Here is a 17,305-nt window from a genome sequence, read left to right as displayed (position 1 = left end):
TGCACATCCCTCTCTACTTATTAGCACTTAAATAAACACTATTTGAATAAATACAAGTATGGAGTCTGTCAAATGATTGAAATATGTATTTGTTTAACAAGCTTTAAACACTGCAATACAACTGTACAGTAATGTATACATAGGAATGACCTGTAGTTGGCTGCAGTCAACACACCAGGAGCGATAGTGGGGCACAAATATCTGCAAATAGAGATGCCAAAGGGTACAGTAAGTGGCCATAGAAGTGGGAAAATCAGCCTGCCAGTTACAATGTCAAATACAAAACTGTTAATGTAAAGTTAAATTACAGTGTCTTACCAGTGTGTCATTGGAAGTATTGTCATATTATAGCACTTCTGTTGTCCTCATCCTCTGCCTCCTCATCTTCACTATCCATAGGGTCCACTGCTGCCACTCGCCCATCTCCAGCCTCATCCTCCTGCAGAAAAGGCACCTGGCGATGTAAGGCAAGGTTTTGAAACATACAGCATACCACAATGATCTGGCACACCTTCTTGGGTGAGTAGTGCAGGGATCCACCTATTAGATGGAGGCAACAAAACCTGGCCTTCAGGAAGGCGAATGTCCTTTCAATTATTATTCTTGTTCGCCCATGTGCCTCATTGTAACGTTCCTCTGCCCTTGTCCAGGCATTCCTCACAGGGGTCAGTAGCCATGATAGGTTGGGGTAACCAGAGTCACTGCAAATATCGAGGGACAACTGTTAGACACACTAACCCTTAGGGCCCACACCATACCCATACACCAAGACCTACTAGGTGGGAATCAGGGCTCAACTATTAGCCACACCCGGTGCCTCTGGAGTTGAGCCATCACATATGGTATGCTGCTATTACTCAGAATAAAGGCATCATGCAGAGACCCAGGATACTTAGCATTGACATGGGAGATGTACTGGTCCGCCAGGCACACTATCTGCACATTCACAGAGTGAAAGCCCTTTCAATTTCTGAACAGATGTTCATTTCTCCGGGGGGGAGGGGGGGGGGAAGCTATATGTGTACCATCAATTGCCCCAATAATGTTTGGGGATATGTCCCATTGCATAGAAGTCAGCTTTCACTGTGGCCAGATCCTCCACCTGGGGGAAAACATTGTAGCTGCACATGTGTTTAATCAGGGCAGACAACACTCTAGTCAACACTATTGAGAACATTGGCTGAGACAGTCCTGCTGCCAAGCCCACTGTCACTTGGAAGGAGACAGTCGCCAGGAAATGGAGCACTGATAGCGCCTGCACAAGAGGGGGATCCCGGTGGGGTGACGGATAGCAGATATCAGGTCAAGCTCCAATTGGGCACACAGCTCTGTGATTGTGGCCCTGTGCAGTCTATAGGTGTGGATAATGTGCCTGTGCCTTGTTGGCAAGTCCACCAGGGGCTTGTACATGGGTGGAGGCCTCCATCTCTTATTCGTCCACAGCGGTTGCAATCTAGGGGACAAACAGTGAGCAGCTGGTCAGTATTCCATATTTCCAAACACTACACTGCATTGCATATTGTAACAGTAACAGTATATTGTTGTATAGGCCCAAATGGTGCATATGTGTACTGTGATGCAGTTAGGTGCTATGGCCTGACCCCCCTTCTCAAATGGCATCCGCCTGTCCTGTATGGAGGGACATGCGGAAATGAGGTAATTCCACTGACGTTGTGCGCCGTTGCGGGAGGCGGTCTAGAACCGCGGTGCAACTCCTCATTGGATACCATTGGGCCCTATGGTTTACAGTGGGCAATGGTGATGTACGCCCGTGGACGTGACCGCTATTTCTATCTGTTCACACACTTGCTACCTGACCTTCAACAGGAGAGGAGCTACACTGCAAGTGCTGCTATGACTTGTGTCTGGAACCGACCATGTCTCGTGTCACTGGGGAAAGGGCCCCTGCCTTCACCGCTGCGGAGTTGGAGAGACTGGTGGATAGGGTCCTACCTCAGTACTGAATGCTGTATGAGCCTCCAGACCCACAGGTGAGTACAGTGTTAGCACGATGCATGGGGCATGAATGCATGGAGTGCAGTGTGTGAGGGCCTCGTGTGGGGTGGGTTTGGTGGAAGGGCCAAGGGCCGCGTGCTGCATGTATGGTGGGCAATGTATGTGCGTAAGGGGATGTGAGGCCTATGGTGGGCCATGAGGGTAAGAGGCAGGATGGTCTAACTGATTTATTTTCCTATGTGTAGTTCTCTGCAGGTCAGCGCCCATCAAAAAAAGGGTATATGGCATGCCATCGCCAAGGACGTGCGGACCCTGGGGTTCTACAGCAGGCGGAGCACCCACTGTCACAAACAGTGGGAGGTCCTGAGAAGCTGGACACAAAAGATGGCGGAGGCCCAGCTGGGGATGGCCTCCCAACGAGGAAGGGGTGCCCGTTGAACCCTGACCCCCGCATGGCCTGCATACTGGTGGTGGCCTATCTGGAGCTGGATGGGTGCTTGGGGGCATCACAGCAGCCACAAGGGGGTGAGTACAGTGCCCCAATATACTACCTGGGCGTGGTGGGGTGGCATCCGGGTGGGCATGTGGGCCTGTGGTGCCCCAAGGCCAGGCCGGACATTGCAGGATAGGGTCTGATGTACACCTCCTCCAACCTAGCTAGTAGGCATCCACTACTGGGCAGGTGTCTGTGGGTCTCAGCTATGCTGCAATTGGCATTAGGGATCCCTGTCCATGGGTTGGTGACTAGCATTGTGACTGTTAGTGCATTGCCTAGTGCGTAGGGCTGTTCCCTGTGTGTGTGTCGTGTACGCCAACGGTGGTGTTGTTGCCGCCATTGACCAAGGGTATCCTTTGTCTCGCTCTCCCCATTTTTGTTTTGTCATCCTGTCCTTATGTGCATTAGCATCATCTGGCGGAGGAGCACAGGCAACGGCGGGAGCTGCATCCCACAGGGCCCAGGAGGCCGAATCCACCAACGGTGAGGGCACCAGTGGGACGGAGGACGAGGGGAGCACCACGGCGGAGACTGGAGGGGACAGTTCTGACAGTGATACCTCCTCTGATGGAAGCTCCCTGGTGGTGGAGGGCACTTCTGTGCCCACCTCAACTACAGGTACAGCCGCCACCCTGTACCAGCACCACCCTCCCAGCAGCCCCTCAGCGTGTTTCCTGTGCCTGCTCACCCAGGAGGGTGGGCATCTCCTTCGTCCCAGGCACCTCAGGCCCTGCCCCAATTAGCCCTGCTACCCTGGGTGAGGAGGCTATTGACCTCCTGAGATCCATCTCTGTTGGGCAGTCAACAATTGTGAATGCCATCCAGCGGCTGGCAGCCCATTTGCAACAAACAAATGCATTCCTGGAGGGCATTCACTCTGGCATGGCGGCGAAGCAGAGATCAATCCAGGCTCTGGCCTCTTCCCTGATGACAGCCTGTTGGACCTGGCTTTTTGACAGGGTCATCCCCAAACTTTTTGCCTTCCTCCTTTTCTTTTTCTGACCTCATTTTTGCTGGATTTTAGACTCTGCGCACTTTACCACTGCTTAACCAGTGCTAAAGTGCATATGATCTCTCCCTTAAAACATGGTAACCTTGAATCATACCTGATTGGACTATTAATTTACTTATAAGTCCCTAGTAAGGTGCATTTATGTGCATAGGGCTGGTAAATTAAATGCTACTAGTGGGCCAGCAGCACTGGTTGTGCCACCCACTTAAGTAGCCCCTTTTCCTTGTCTCAGGCCTGCCATTGCAAGGCCTGTGTGTGCAGTTTCACTGCCACCTCCACTTGGCATTTAAAAGTACTTGCCAAGCCTAGAACTCCCCTTTTTCTACATATAAGTCACCCTTAATGTATGCCCTAGGTAACCCCTAGAGCAGGGTGCTGTATAGGTAAAAGGCAGGACATGTACCTGTGTAGTTATATGTCCTGGTAGTGTAAAACTCCTAAATTCGTTTTTACACTACTGTGAGGCCTGCTCCCTTCATAGGCTAACATTGGGGCTGCCCTCATACACTGTTGAAGTGGCAGCTGCTGATCTGAAAGGAGCAGGAAGGTCATATTTAGTATGGCCAGAATGGTAATACAAAATCCTGCTGACTGGTGAAGTCGGATTTAATATTATAATACTTTTAGAAAGTGAGCATTTCTTTGCACTTAAATCCTTCTGTGCCTTACAATCCACGTCTGGCTGGGCTTGGTTGACAGCTCCTTGTGCATTCACTCAGACACACCCCAAACACAGGGTACTCTGCCTCACTTGCATACATCTGCATTTTGAATGGGTCTTCTTGGGCTGGGAGGGTGGAAGGCCTGCTCTCACACAAAGGACTGCCACACCCCCTACTGGGACCCTGGCAGACAGGATTGAACTGAAAGGGGACCTGGTGCACTTCTTAGCCACTCTTTGAAGTCTCCCCCACTTCAAAGGCACATTTGGGTATATAACAGGGCCTCTGCCCTACCTCATCAGACACTTGCTGGAGAAGAAACCTGAACCAGAAACTACATCCTGCCAAGAAGAACTGCCTGGCTTCTCAAAGGACTCACCTGTCTGCTTTCTACAAAGGACTGCTGCCTTGCTGTTGGCCTGCTGCCTTGCTGAACTCTTGTCTGGCTGTAAAAGTGCTCTCCAAGGGCTTGGATAGAGCTTGCCTCCTGTTCCCTGAAGTCTCAAGACCAAAAAGACTTCCCTCTTTCGCTTGGACGCTCCGTGCGCCGAACATTTCGACGCACAGCTTGTTCCGCGGCAAGAAAAACGCCGCACACCGAAGCTGATCGACAAAACGCTCTTGGGACGACCGAAAATCCGACGCACGGAGAAATCGACGCGACGCCTGCCGTGAGATTGTAATTTCAACGCGCAGCCCCGCAGAACGACACGCAGCCAGAAAACAAGCAGGAAAATCCACGCACAGACCCGGGACATCTGGTAATCCCCGCGTTCCACGAAAAGAGACTGTCCGCGCGCCGGAAAACAACGCACGACTTCCCCGCGTGGAAAATAACGGCGCAAGTCCGTGTGTGCTGAGGAGAAATCGACGCACACACCCTTTTTCCATGCACCTCTTCTTTTGTGGCCCTCTGAGGAGATTTTTCCACGCTAAACCAGGTACTTGTGCTTGAAAGAGACTTTGTTTATATTCTAAAGACTTAAGACACTTTATATCACTTTTCAGTGATATCTCTACAATTTCCCATTGCAACTTTATTCTTTTTGACCTACAATTATCCTGATAAATATTATATATTTTTCTAAACACTGTGTGGTGTATTTTTGTGGTGCTATATGGTGGTATTGTATGATTTATTGCACAAATACTTTACACATTGCCTTCTAAGTTAAGCCTGACTGCTCGTGCCAAGCTACCAGAGGGTGGGCACAGGCTGATTTTGGATTGTGTGTGACTTACCCTGACTAGAGTGATGGTTCTTGCTTGGACAGAGGGCAACCGGACTGCCAACCAAAAACCCCATTTCTAACACAGCCATTGTCCCTTTTTCTAGCCTCCCCCTCTAACTTCCTCTGCCCAATCTTATTCCCCTCAACCTCAACCTATCCCAAGCACACAGGCAGACCATCATGCACCAAGGACAACACACAAGAGTGGCACAGGCAAACACAAGCACCACACATCATCCTACAGGCACTCACACAAACACCATCCAGATGCAGACATACCAACATCCACTGCCTCCACTGTGTCCCCCTCCTCGTCCTCTTCCACCTCCCTCCCAGTAGCGTCTACACTCACACCTGCATGCACTACGTCCTCATCCACTACCACCATCACACCTATCACTACATGCCCCTCACTGGCAGTCACCACCCCAACATCCATGCACACGTTCCCTGTGTCCTCTCCCACTGTGTCTGTCCCCCCTACTCCCAAAGTACACAAGCACTCAGACACCCAACAGCCATCCACCTCACAACAGCATCCAGCCCATGCACCTGCACCCAAACAGAGCAGACAGACACCTCCCACAACCACTTCCTCTTCCTCGACTTCCAAACCTTCACCCTATTCCCACCCCATTGTCCCTAAGAGGCTTTTCCCCTCCACCCTTGACCTATTCCCTACCACTCCCCCCCCCCACCGCCCTGCATGTAAGGTAGGGTGGTCAGAACCCAGGCGAGCACCTCAGCTACCCAGTCCACGGCCACAGCAGGGTCGACAGCTACTGCAGGTGGGAGAGGATCAAGGGCACCAGGCAGCAACACTGACAGGGTGCCTGCACCAGGTGTATCAAGGAAGGGCAAGGAGGCACCACCCGCAGCATCTAGGAAGGGCAAGGATGCACCACCAGCAGCATCTAGGAAGGGCAAGGAGGCTCCACCAGCTGAAGGAGGAAGGGCAAGGGAAATCCCCAGCTGCAGGCTGCAGGGAAAGGGCTGCAGCCTCCTCCCACCACTGCCAGCACCACCACCAGCACCACCACCAGCACCACTGCCAGCAGCAGCAGCAGCCCCAGTGGGCAGCCGTCTGAGGCTGCAGGGGATGGGCGGAAGCCTCCCCCCACCACTTCCAGCACCACTGCCAGCAGCGGCAGCCCCAGTGGGCAGCTGTTCAAGGCTGCAGGGGATGGCCTGGAGCCTCCCCCCACCACTGCCAGCACCGCCACCAGCACCACCACCAGAACTACTGCCAGCAGTGGCAGGCCCAGTGGGCAGCCATCCAAGTACTCAAAGTCTAGTTTGTTCAATAGAAAACTGCTAATAAATCATTTTCACCGCTGGTATTCTGTGTGCAGGGCAATCAGACTTCTACTGTCATAGTCAAAGTTTGTGATATTATCATTTCGGGTTACAGATGCATCTTGAGTTTGGTGGATGCTGTGCGTTCTCTGCTACCATGGAGAGGTGGGGGAAGCACTGAATGTTCGCCATGACTGTGGCCTCACTGACATTGGAATGAGGCCCCCGCGCCTCCCGCCTTACCTACGACTCCGCCACCCTCGCCAACCTCAACCCCGGCCGCACACCAGGCTGCTACCGCGCCACCCCGAATCGAACCCACGGACCCTTCACCTGCAGCAACTGCCGCTTCACCTGCCTTCGGACCCCCACCGCTCCCGCCAAGAACAACTCCCCCGGAAGCAATCTCCACTGCATCCTGGTCAACACCCGATCCGTCCACAGGCACGCCATCGAACTGTGGAACCTCATCACCTCAACAAACCCAGACATCGCCTTCCTCACCGAGACCTGGATGAACCCCTCCTCGGCACCCGACACCGCCATAGCCATCCCCGACGGCTACAAAATCATCCGGAAAGACCACACCAACCGCATCGGAGGAGGCATCGCCATCGCACACAAAAACTCCATCCCCATCTCGACCCACACCGACGACTCACTCCCCGACGCCGAACATCTCCACTTCACGATCCACAACGACCCCAAGACCACCCTCAGAGGCACCCTCATGTACAGACCACCAGGACCTCGCACCAAGTTCAGCGAAGACATCGCAGACTTCGTCAACCCTCACGCACTCTCGTCCACCGACTACATCCTCCTAGGAGACCTCAACTTTCACCTGGAGAACCTCACCGACAACAACACCACCGCCTTACTGGACAACCTCGCAAACCTGGGACTGAAACAGCTAGTCAACACCCCCACCCACTACGCCGGACACACGCTCGACCCCATCTTCTCCTCCAGCAAACACATCACCTTCAACCACGCCACCGAACTCACCTGGTCGGACCACAGCTGTGTCCACTTCAGCTTCAAGAAGACCACCGTGCATCACCACACCCAGCAACCACCAAGAAGACACTGGAATCGAATCACCACAGAACAGCTCGCATCAACCCTCTCCCAGAACCAACCCACCAGCACCACCGACCCCAATGAAGCCGCCAACAACCTCACAAGCTGGATCTCCGACTGCGCCAACCTCCTGCCCCCCCTGAAGACTCAAGCTATCACCAACAACCACAAGAAAAACTCCTGGTTCACCCCCGACCTCAAGGACTCCAAGAAAGAATGCCGCGCCCGCGAGAAGACGTGGCGCCTCAACCAGACCGAAGAGAACATGTCAGCTCTCAAGGACGCCACCCGCCAACACCACCAAGCCGCACGAAAAACAGCCTACCGGAACAGACTTGGCAACAACGCCCACAACAGCAAGGAACTATTTGGCATCATCAAAGAGCTCTCCAACCCGGACGCAGAAAACAACTCCATCCCTCCCTCACAGGACCTCTGCGACTCCCTCGCAACCTTCTTCCACCACAAGATCACCGATATATACAACAGCTTCACGACCGCCAACGCGAACCCCCCCCGGAACCCGCCACCGACATCACCACCATCCTCACCTGGAGCCCAACCACCACCGAGGAGACCACCCGCATCATGAACTCGATCCACTCCGGATCCCCATCGGACCCCTGCCCGCACCACATCTACAACAAGGCCGACAACATCATCGCACCGCACCTCCGAGACGTCATCAACGCCTCCCTCACCACTGACACCTTCCCGGAGAGCTGGAAACACGCAGAGCTCAACGCCCTCTTAAAGAAACCTACAGCAGACCCCACCGAACTCAAAAACTTCCGGCCCATCTCTCTCCTACCGTTCCCCGCCAAAGTGATTGAGAAAATCGTCAACGCTCAACTCACCACCGCCCTGGAAACCAACGACTCCCTCGACCCCACACAGTTCGGTTTCAGGGCCAACCACAGCACCGAAACCGCCCTCATCGCAGCCACGGACGACATCCGAGCCCTGACCGACAAGGGAGAAACCGTGGCCCTCATACTCCTGGACCTCTCTGCAGCCTTCGACACAGTCTGCCACCGCACCCTGATACGCCGCCTCAGCAACGCCGGCATCAGAGGCAAGGCCCTGGAATGGCTCGGCTCCTTCCTCTCCGGAAGGACCCAGAGAGTCCGCCTGCCCCCCTTCAGATCCACAGCCACGGAGATCATCTGCGGCGTACCCCAAGGATCCTCCCTCAGCCCCACTCTTTTCAACGTCTACATGACCCCCCTGGCGAACATAGCATGCAAATACGGACTCAACCTCATATCCTACGCCGACGACACCCAGCTCATCTTATGCCTCACCAACAACCCCACCTCAGCTAGGACCAGACTACACGAAGGAATGAAGGAAGTAGCAAACTGGATGACAGACAGCGGGCTGAAACTGAACACAGATAAGACGGAGGTCCTCATCCTCGGCCCTACTCCCACCGCATGGGACGACTCCTGGTGGCCACCCGCCCTAGGCAGCACTCCCCAACCCACCGACCACGCACGCAACCTCGGCTTCATCCTGGACTCATCCCTCTCCATGACCAGACAGGTTAACTCGGTGACCTCGGCATGCTTCAACACCCTCCGCATGCTCCGCAAGATCTTCCGCTGGATCCCCACCGACACCAGGAAGACCGTTACCCACGCCCTCGTCACCAGCCGCTTGGACTACAGGAACACTCTGTACGCTGGCATCACCACTAAGCTGCAGAGGAAACTTCAACGGATCCAGAACGCTGCCGCACGTCTCATCCTGGACATACCCCTCCACCACCACATCTCCGGACACCTGAAGAAACTTCATTGGCTCCCAGTCAACAAGAGGATCACCTTCCGACTCCTCACCCACGCACACAAAGCCCTCCACAACCTCGGACCCAAACTCATCAACAACCGCGTCTCCTTCTACACTCCTCCGCGCACTCTACGCTCTACCGGACAGGCCCTGGCAGCCGTACCCCGCATCCACAAAGCCACCGCCGGAGGAAGATCCTTCTCTTTCCTGGCAGCGAAGACCTGGAACTCTCTGCCCAGCCACCTTCGCGCCATACCTGATCACCTCACCTTCAGAAGGCAGCTCAAGACCTGGCTCTTCGAGCACTGACCCCCCCCCCCTCCTCCCCCCCCCAGCGCCTTGAGACCCTTTATGGGTGAGTAGCGCGCTTTATAAATGCGAATGAATGATTGATTGAATGAGGAGTCACAGTGATGGTTGCCCCACCCATTTTAGTGTGCAGAGACCAGCGCTGATTTTCCCTCTCTAGCACCTACATGCAAGACAATGTGGCCTTGGCAGGGAAATCAAACGATGGCCCCGGCATGCTGAAGAAAATACCTTGGGTGGTCTTCTGTCAGGGGAACAAAGGCGAGGAACTCTATTGATCTCAAGTGCCGCCCGCCAGCCTATAAATGAGTCATTTATTGGATGAGAGTGGAACCTAAACATTCCATGTCCTTCTATATGAAAGGCACTCATCTAGAGTTAATTCCTTGTACCTTCCAATATATGCGCATGCTCTTCAGGTAGTTTCTTTTTATTGGTTCCACTTTCTTGAATTGTTTGATGTCTTTTCAGTTTCTGCTTTTTTTTAAACTTTTTCTGCTTAGATTGAGAGGATGCCTATGGTTTCTTGAGTTTGATATATATCTGTGCAAATATCACAACACATCAGGACTTTATTTTCATATTGTGATCTCCTGCAGTTGATTAGCATAGTAGCTGCAGTTGATTTGAATGAGGCTTGTGCATCCTGTTCTTGCAAAGTATAGTCCAGAAATGTATTTCCTTTTGCAAATTAACCACTGAGAATGTTGTCATTCTCTTGTCTCCACATTTGTTTGTTTGTTTCAATTTGTGACTTGCCTTTATTACAGAGTTATATGCTAGAACCAGAATTGCCTGAGGATAGTTTGTACATAGCCCAAAATAGTTGTACAAGTGGAGGGCAGATTAGGTGGGTTATCTCAATCTGTTGCCCCACTCCAAGGGGGTAGAAAGTTCACTTGCCAGCACGGACATTATGCTTTTTGTTTTTCAAGAAAGAGAGAGAACAGTCTACCTTGGTGTTGGGACATTCCCTAACACCAAAAGCGGCAAAACAGATCTTTCAATGAAAACTGCACCCCAATAATGTGGCAGGCGCATTGTCCTGCAACAGAAAGGGCCCAGAACACAACCTGGAGCCAATTTTTTTTCCCTTGCAAATTACTCAATTTTCTGGATGTGGGTATGTGGGCCCAGGAATGGCAGCCATCCAGCAAAACCTACTAAGCCAAGACATTTGTGAAAACTATACACTGGAGAGTCCAGGGTGGATTGGCTTGTTTTCTTACATAGAACGTACTGTGTATTTTTTTAGCACACAACTCAAGGAGGGTATCCTGACTCTCAAATAGATGGGGTACCGTTTTTATTGGAAGCAGCGTGGGAATTAGTAAAAGTAGAACATGTGTGAATTTCTGTTCATGTTTGGCTTTCAAATGTAAGCTAAATATGTAAGAAAGACAAATATTTCAAGAAATGCCTTCTGAAACACATGAGAGTAGGGGTAACCCCAAATTCTGAGTTGCACAAATAAACACTATTCCTATACTTAGTATCTTGGGCACATTTAAAAAATAAATGCACAGGTTTCCTTCATCCCCTTTTCATTAATTAGATTTTATAATTTGAAGTGCTGCATGGTTGGTACACAATTAAATATAATGTTGGCTCAGGGATTTGCATGTTTTCGGAAAACCAACAATCACCATATATGACTCTGACCAGACGGTCTGATTGACATAATTTTATTTTACTTTTACACATCAGCCATCGGGGTAAAAATGTTCAGATAAAAACGTTGTCACTTATTTCAATATTTTCCTACTTCGTTTCATAATGTTTTTATTTCAACAATTGCCTTTATTTAAAAATTGTGAGCGGTCTTTGGTTGACAGTCAGGTTACCCCATGTTCAAGCAAGGACCCTCACTCTAGTCAGGGTAAAAGAGAATCACCCTCAGCTAACCCGTGCTTACCCCCTTGGTAGCTTGGCAGAGCAGTAGGCTTAACTTCAGAGTGCTAGGTGTAAAGTATTCATACCAACACACACTTGCTGAAAACACTACAAAATGACACAACACCAGTTTCGAAAAATAGGAAATATTTATCTAAACAAAACAAGACCAAAACGACAAAAATCTGACATACACAAGTCAAGTTATGAATTTTTAAAGATTAAACTAAAAAATAGCGCTTAGAAACTCAAAATGCTTCGATGAGGTGTTAACACGGTATCGTGACGGAGTCGTTCCCAACAAGCCGACACCAGCGGCACCGGACACAGAGGCCCTCATTCGGACCTTGGCAGGCGGCAGAGGCCGCCCGCCAAAGTCCCGCCGTCAAAATACCGTACCGCGGTCGCAAGACCGCGGCAGGTATTTTGACTTTTCCCCTGGGCTGGCGGGCGGCCGCCAAAAGGCCGCCCGCCAGCCCAGGGGAAAAATCCCTTCCCACGATGACGCCGGCTCGGAATCGAGCCGGCGGAGTGGGAAGGTGCGACGGGTGCAGTTGCACCCGTCGCGTATTTCACTGTCTGCTAAGCAGACAGTGAAATACTATTTGGGGCCCTCTTACGGGGGCCCCTGCAGTGCCCATGCCATTGGCATGGGCACTGCAGGGGCCCCCAGGGGCCCCGCAACACCCCCTACCGCCATCCTGTTCCTGGCGGGCGAACCGCCAGGAACAGGATGGCGGTAGGGGGTGTCAGAATCCCCAAGGCGGCGCAGCATGCTGCGCCGCCTTGGAGGATTCGTTTGGGCAGCGGGAAACTGGCGGGAGACCGCCAGTTTTCCCGGTCCGACCGCGGTGTTACCGCCGCGGTCGGAATGCCCAAGGGAGCACCGCCGGCCTGTCGGCGGTGCTCCCGCCCCCGTTGGCCCTGGCGGTGCAACACCGCCAGGGTCAAAATGAGGGCCAGAGTCTCGTAGACCCCCAAGTACAGTACCTTTGGTTAAGAGTGAAAACAAATCGATGCGCGAAGTCGGGGATCGTGGCGTCTGTGCGAAACATTGTATCTGCGCACTTTGAGCGGTGTCGGTCACGACGAGGTGCGGCGACTTCCATGGAGTCACGGACATCAGCAGGGCTGCAGCGGCGTCGGGCCTGTGAAGGTCGTCGCGTTCCAGCGAAGATCACGGAGTCAGTTGCAGGCGCCGTCACCGGATTCAGTAGCGGCGTCGGTCCGAAGTCCGAAGTCTATTTCCTTGGATTTCCACCAGCCTTCCTTTCAAGGGTCCAGGGACTGAATACGGCACCACGTATCAGAGCAGGAGTCTCTCTGAGACTCCAGGTGTTGGCAGAGAGAAGTCTTTGCTGTCCCTAGGACTTCAAACAACAGGAGGCAAGCTCTAAATCAAGCCCTTGAAGATTTCTTCACAAGATGGAAGGCACAAAAAGTCCAGTCTTTGGCCTCTTACTTTGGCAAAACTGCAGGATAGCTCCACAAAGCACAGTCACAGACAGGGCAGCACTTCTCCTCAGCTCTTCTCCAGTCAGAGGTTCCTCTTGAAGTCCAGAAGTGATCTAAAGTCTGGTTTTGGGTGCCCTTCTTATACCCAATTTCTCCTTTGAAGTAGGCCTACTTCAAAATAAAGGGGGTCATTCTGACCCTGGCGGCCGGTGGCCGCCAGGGCCACCGACCACGGGAGCACCGCCAACAGGCTGGCGGTGCTCCCACGAGCATTCTGACCGCGGCGTTTCAGACCGCCGACTTACCGCTGCTCGGGGGAATCCTTCATGGCGGCGGAGCGCGCTCCGCCGCCATGAGGATTCTGACAGCCCCTACCGCCATCCTGTTCATGGCGGGAAACCCGCCATGAACAGGATGGCAGTAGGGGGTGCCGCGGGGCCCCTGGGGGCCCCTGCCGTGCCCATGCCAATGGCATGGGCACAGCAGGGGCCCCCGTAAGAGGGCGCCGCAAAGTATTTCAGTGTCTGCCTTGCAGACACTGAAATACGCGACGGGTGCAACTGCACCCGTCGCACCCCTGCAACTACGCCGGCTCAATTCTGAGCCGGCGTCCTCGTTGCAGGGGCATTTCCTCTGGGCCGGCGGGCGCTCTTTTGGAGAGCGCCCGCCGGCCCAGAGGAAATGTCTGAATGGCCGCCGCGGTCTTTTGACCGCGGTGCGGTCATTTGGCGGCGGTACTATGGCGGACGGCCTCCGCCGTCCGCCATAGTCAGAATCACCCCCAAAGTCTCTTTTGAATGTGAAATCCTGCCTGGCCCAGGCCAGGCCCCAGACACTCACCAGGGGGTCAGAGACTGCATTGTGTTAGGACAGGCACAGCCCTTTCAGGTGTAAGTGACCACTCCTCCCCTCCATCCTAGCACAGATGGCTCATCAGGAAATGCATACTACACCCCAGCTCTTTTGTTTCACTGTCTAGTGTGAGGTGCAACTAGCCCAACTGTCAAACTGACCCACACAGGTCAGAAAGAAATAGAAGGCAGGAGGCAAAAAGATTGGGGATGACCCTGCATAAGCAAAAAAGTCCAACAGTATTCCTGCTTGTGAAGAATCTCCAAGGGTTTGAACTGAGCTTTCCTCCTGTTTTGAAGTCTCAGGGCCATCAAAGACTTCCTATGCCAGCACCTGTACTCTCTGCTGAGACTCCTGCCCTGCCAAATGGTGCCCCATCCAGTCCCTGGGCTCTTGAAAGGTGAATCTGGTGGAAAAGGACAAAAATCCAGACACAGACCAATGTGCAGGGAAATTTTCGATGCACCATTTACAGCGCAGCTGATAAACGAAGTGCTGTCCGCTTCGCGGCTGAAATTGACACCCCACCTGCCTCGCGGCTGGGAGATCATCGTATCGCGGCTAGAGAAACGACATGCAACACTGGCTTGTGGCTGCTGATAACGACGCAAACCACACGCAGCACTGTTTTCTCACACTATGCAAACGGATTTTCCACACATTGTCCCTGGGTGTCAAAGTCATCCTGACTGCAGATCCAAGGTGCACCGTCCGGAAAGCAGCGCATCGTTCTCTTGCGAGGGAGGAAAATGACACATCGCTGACCCGACCGGAGAAGAAACGACACACGTCTCACTTGCGAGTAAGGAATCGACGCATTGTTGAATTTTCCAACACACACCAGCCTATGCGGCTTTATTTTCGACGCTAACCAGTTACTTTGTGCAAAATCAACATTTCCATTGTTTTCTATGGAGCATGACTCTTATTCTTTTGAAAATTCATAATTTAACTTGTGTATGCTGGATTTTTGTCCTTTTGGTCTTGTTTGATTTAGATAAATATAAACTGGTGTGGTGTCCATTTTGTAGTGTTTCCACTGTGTTACTGTGTGTGTTGGTACAAATACTTTACACATTGTTTCTGAGTTAAGCCTGCCTGCTAGTGCCAAGCTACCAAGACGGTGAGAGGGGGTTAACTGAGTCTGATTCTCCTTTACCCTGACTAGAGTGAGGGACTTTGCTTGGACAGGGGGCAACCTAACTACCAACCAAAGACTCCATTTCTAACAGGGGATTTATTGCTAAACTCACAAAACAAATAATTTATGAAATCTTGTTTCTAATTCTGATCTCTGTCTTTTCCTCTTATTTCAGCTATGTTTTTACTGTAATTTTTAAATATTGTATTTCCTTATCCTAAAGCATTTTTGATATTGTATCACATTTTTAAAAATAGAAGACATAAAACAATTAAAGTCCTTTGAGATGATTATGTAACTGTTAGCACTTAATTCATTGATTACTGTGGCAGAATGATCACGATTTTCTCATTTTATTCCAGAATGGAAAGATGCACGAAGATTTGCAGGTAACTACGTTGTCTCAATATTGACATGACAGAGGTACTTTGCATTGTTCACAATGCTGAACAGATGTTATTTGGTGGTTCAATGTTTTACGCCTGACTAAACAACATTCACTGAATGTATTGTAATGCATTGGGGTTTGTAAACAGTACCTTAGCTGTTTTAAAGCAATAAGCACAAAAGAGGTGTTTTATAGAGAGATGATTAACAAAATTATTAAAGGCCAGAGGTGTAGCCAGCACTACCTGAGAGCTGGGGCGAGGCAAACTATCTAAAAGAAAAAAGTTACTTATCTTTGGTAACAAACTTTCTGGTGGGTACTCTATCTACCTGCAGATTACTCAACTTCTGTATGTCCCATGTATCAGACTGAAGATCAAAACATTTCAGTAGCTCTCCACACTGTTAGGAGATGCCATCTCCATTTTGGCACCAGAAGAGACACCACTGTGTTGTCAGTGAGGCCATAAAGTACCCCCACTGGCGCACACACGTCAGTTTCCAATCCGTTTTTTATGTGACTTTGATGCAAACAGGATGGGAATTACATCGGTTGAGTAAGTTTTGTACAATTTATAGAATTAGAAAATTATTAAAGAATTTATGTAACTAGCCATGAATACTGGAAGCAGGATGTGTCAGCAAGGAATCTGCAGAAATATAGTTACTGAATGTAAATAACTTTCTTCTGATGTATACTTCTATCTGCAGATTCCTCATTCTTTAAACAAACTCCTCAATCAGTACCTGACCAAGAATTGGGCGCATGGCTGGTTTTACCAAGAAATCTTGGAGGACTGAATGTGCAAAGTGATCTTTCTTTTGCACTGCCAAATCCAAATAATGTTTTGCAAAAGTGTGGGGAAAAGCCCAGTATACCACCTTGTAGATTTCAGCAACCAAGACTCTCCTTGGCAAGGCTCAGGTGGAAGGCTTTGTTCTGGTGGAGGGAGCCCTAATGCCTTCCAGTAGTTTCTTATGAGCCAGGGTGTAGAACAATTTGATGCATAAAATAATCCATTGTGATAACATTCTCTTGTGGACTGTCTTACCCTTTTCTCTTCATCTTGCCTACAAACTGATAAACAGTTTGTTGTCAACTCTGTAATCCTTGGCTCTGTCGCTTTAGAAGCTGACCGCTCTCTTGGGGTGCAGTCTATGAGGCTTCTCCTTGTCTTTTGTAGGATGTGGGGGAGAAAAGGAGGTTGGAAGGGTATTGAATTGGCTTAGATAAATGGCCATAACCACCTTAGGCGGGAAGGCAGCCCAGGTTCTGAAAACCAGGTTGTCAGGAAACGATGTAGTGAAGGAAGGCTTAACACTTAACGCTTGCAAATCACTCACATGTCTTGCTGACATGATGCCAATGAAAAACAGTGTTTTGAAAGTAAGCAGGCACAACTGGCAACTGTGCCAACACTCACAAATGGGACACATTAGCAATATAAGAATGAGATTCATATCCCCTAGTGGCTTAATTTGATGGAGGAAACTTGTAGGTAAAATCCCCTAACCACCACATAACGTCCAGAGTTTTGAAGAGGGATGGTTGATTAGGGAGTAAGAAAATGCACAAAGTAGCCTCTGACTGTGCCTACTACACACCCGTGTTAAGCTAGTGTTGTGCCTACTACACACCCCTGTTAAGCTAGTGACAGAGTGAAACGTAAGATAAATGAGCGTGCAGAGAGTCTACTGAGTAGACGGTGCACCACTACACAACCCTACTCCATCTTTCAG

The 17,305-nt window shown here is 51.0% G+C and overlaps 1 protein-coding gene across 3 annotated transcripts in view; it reads left to right on the top strand.

Moving 5' to 3' along the window:
* The window catches only part of LOC138299197 (E3 ubiquitin-protein ligase TRIM39-like), a 228,528-nt gene that overhangs the window by 186,830 nt on the left and 24,393 nt on the right, over positions 1-17,305 (top strand). For all 3 annotated transcript variants that reach the window (XM_069237303.1, XM_069237302.1, XM_069237304.1), the window contains one exon: positions 15,541-15,567. In XM_069237303.1, the coding sequence (XP_069093404.1) occupies positions 15,541-15,567 (27 nt within the window). The remainder of the gene's footprint in view (positions 1-15,540; positions 15,568-17,305) is intronic.

This window comes from Pleurodeles waltl, chromosome 6 (genome assembly GCF_031143425.1).
Source record: "Pleurodeles waltl isolate 20211129_DDA chromosome 6, aPleWal1.hap1.20221129, whole genome shotgun sequence".
Lineage (NCBI taxonomy): Eukaryota > Metazoa > Chordata > Amphibia > Caudata > Salamandridae > Pleurodeles > Pleurodeles waltl.
Note: the sequence above shows the minus strand (reverse complement) of the source record. Positions and strands in the feature narration are given on the sequence as shown.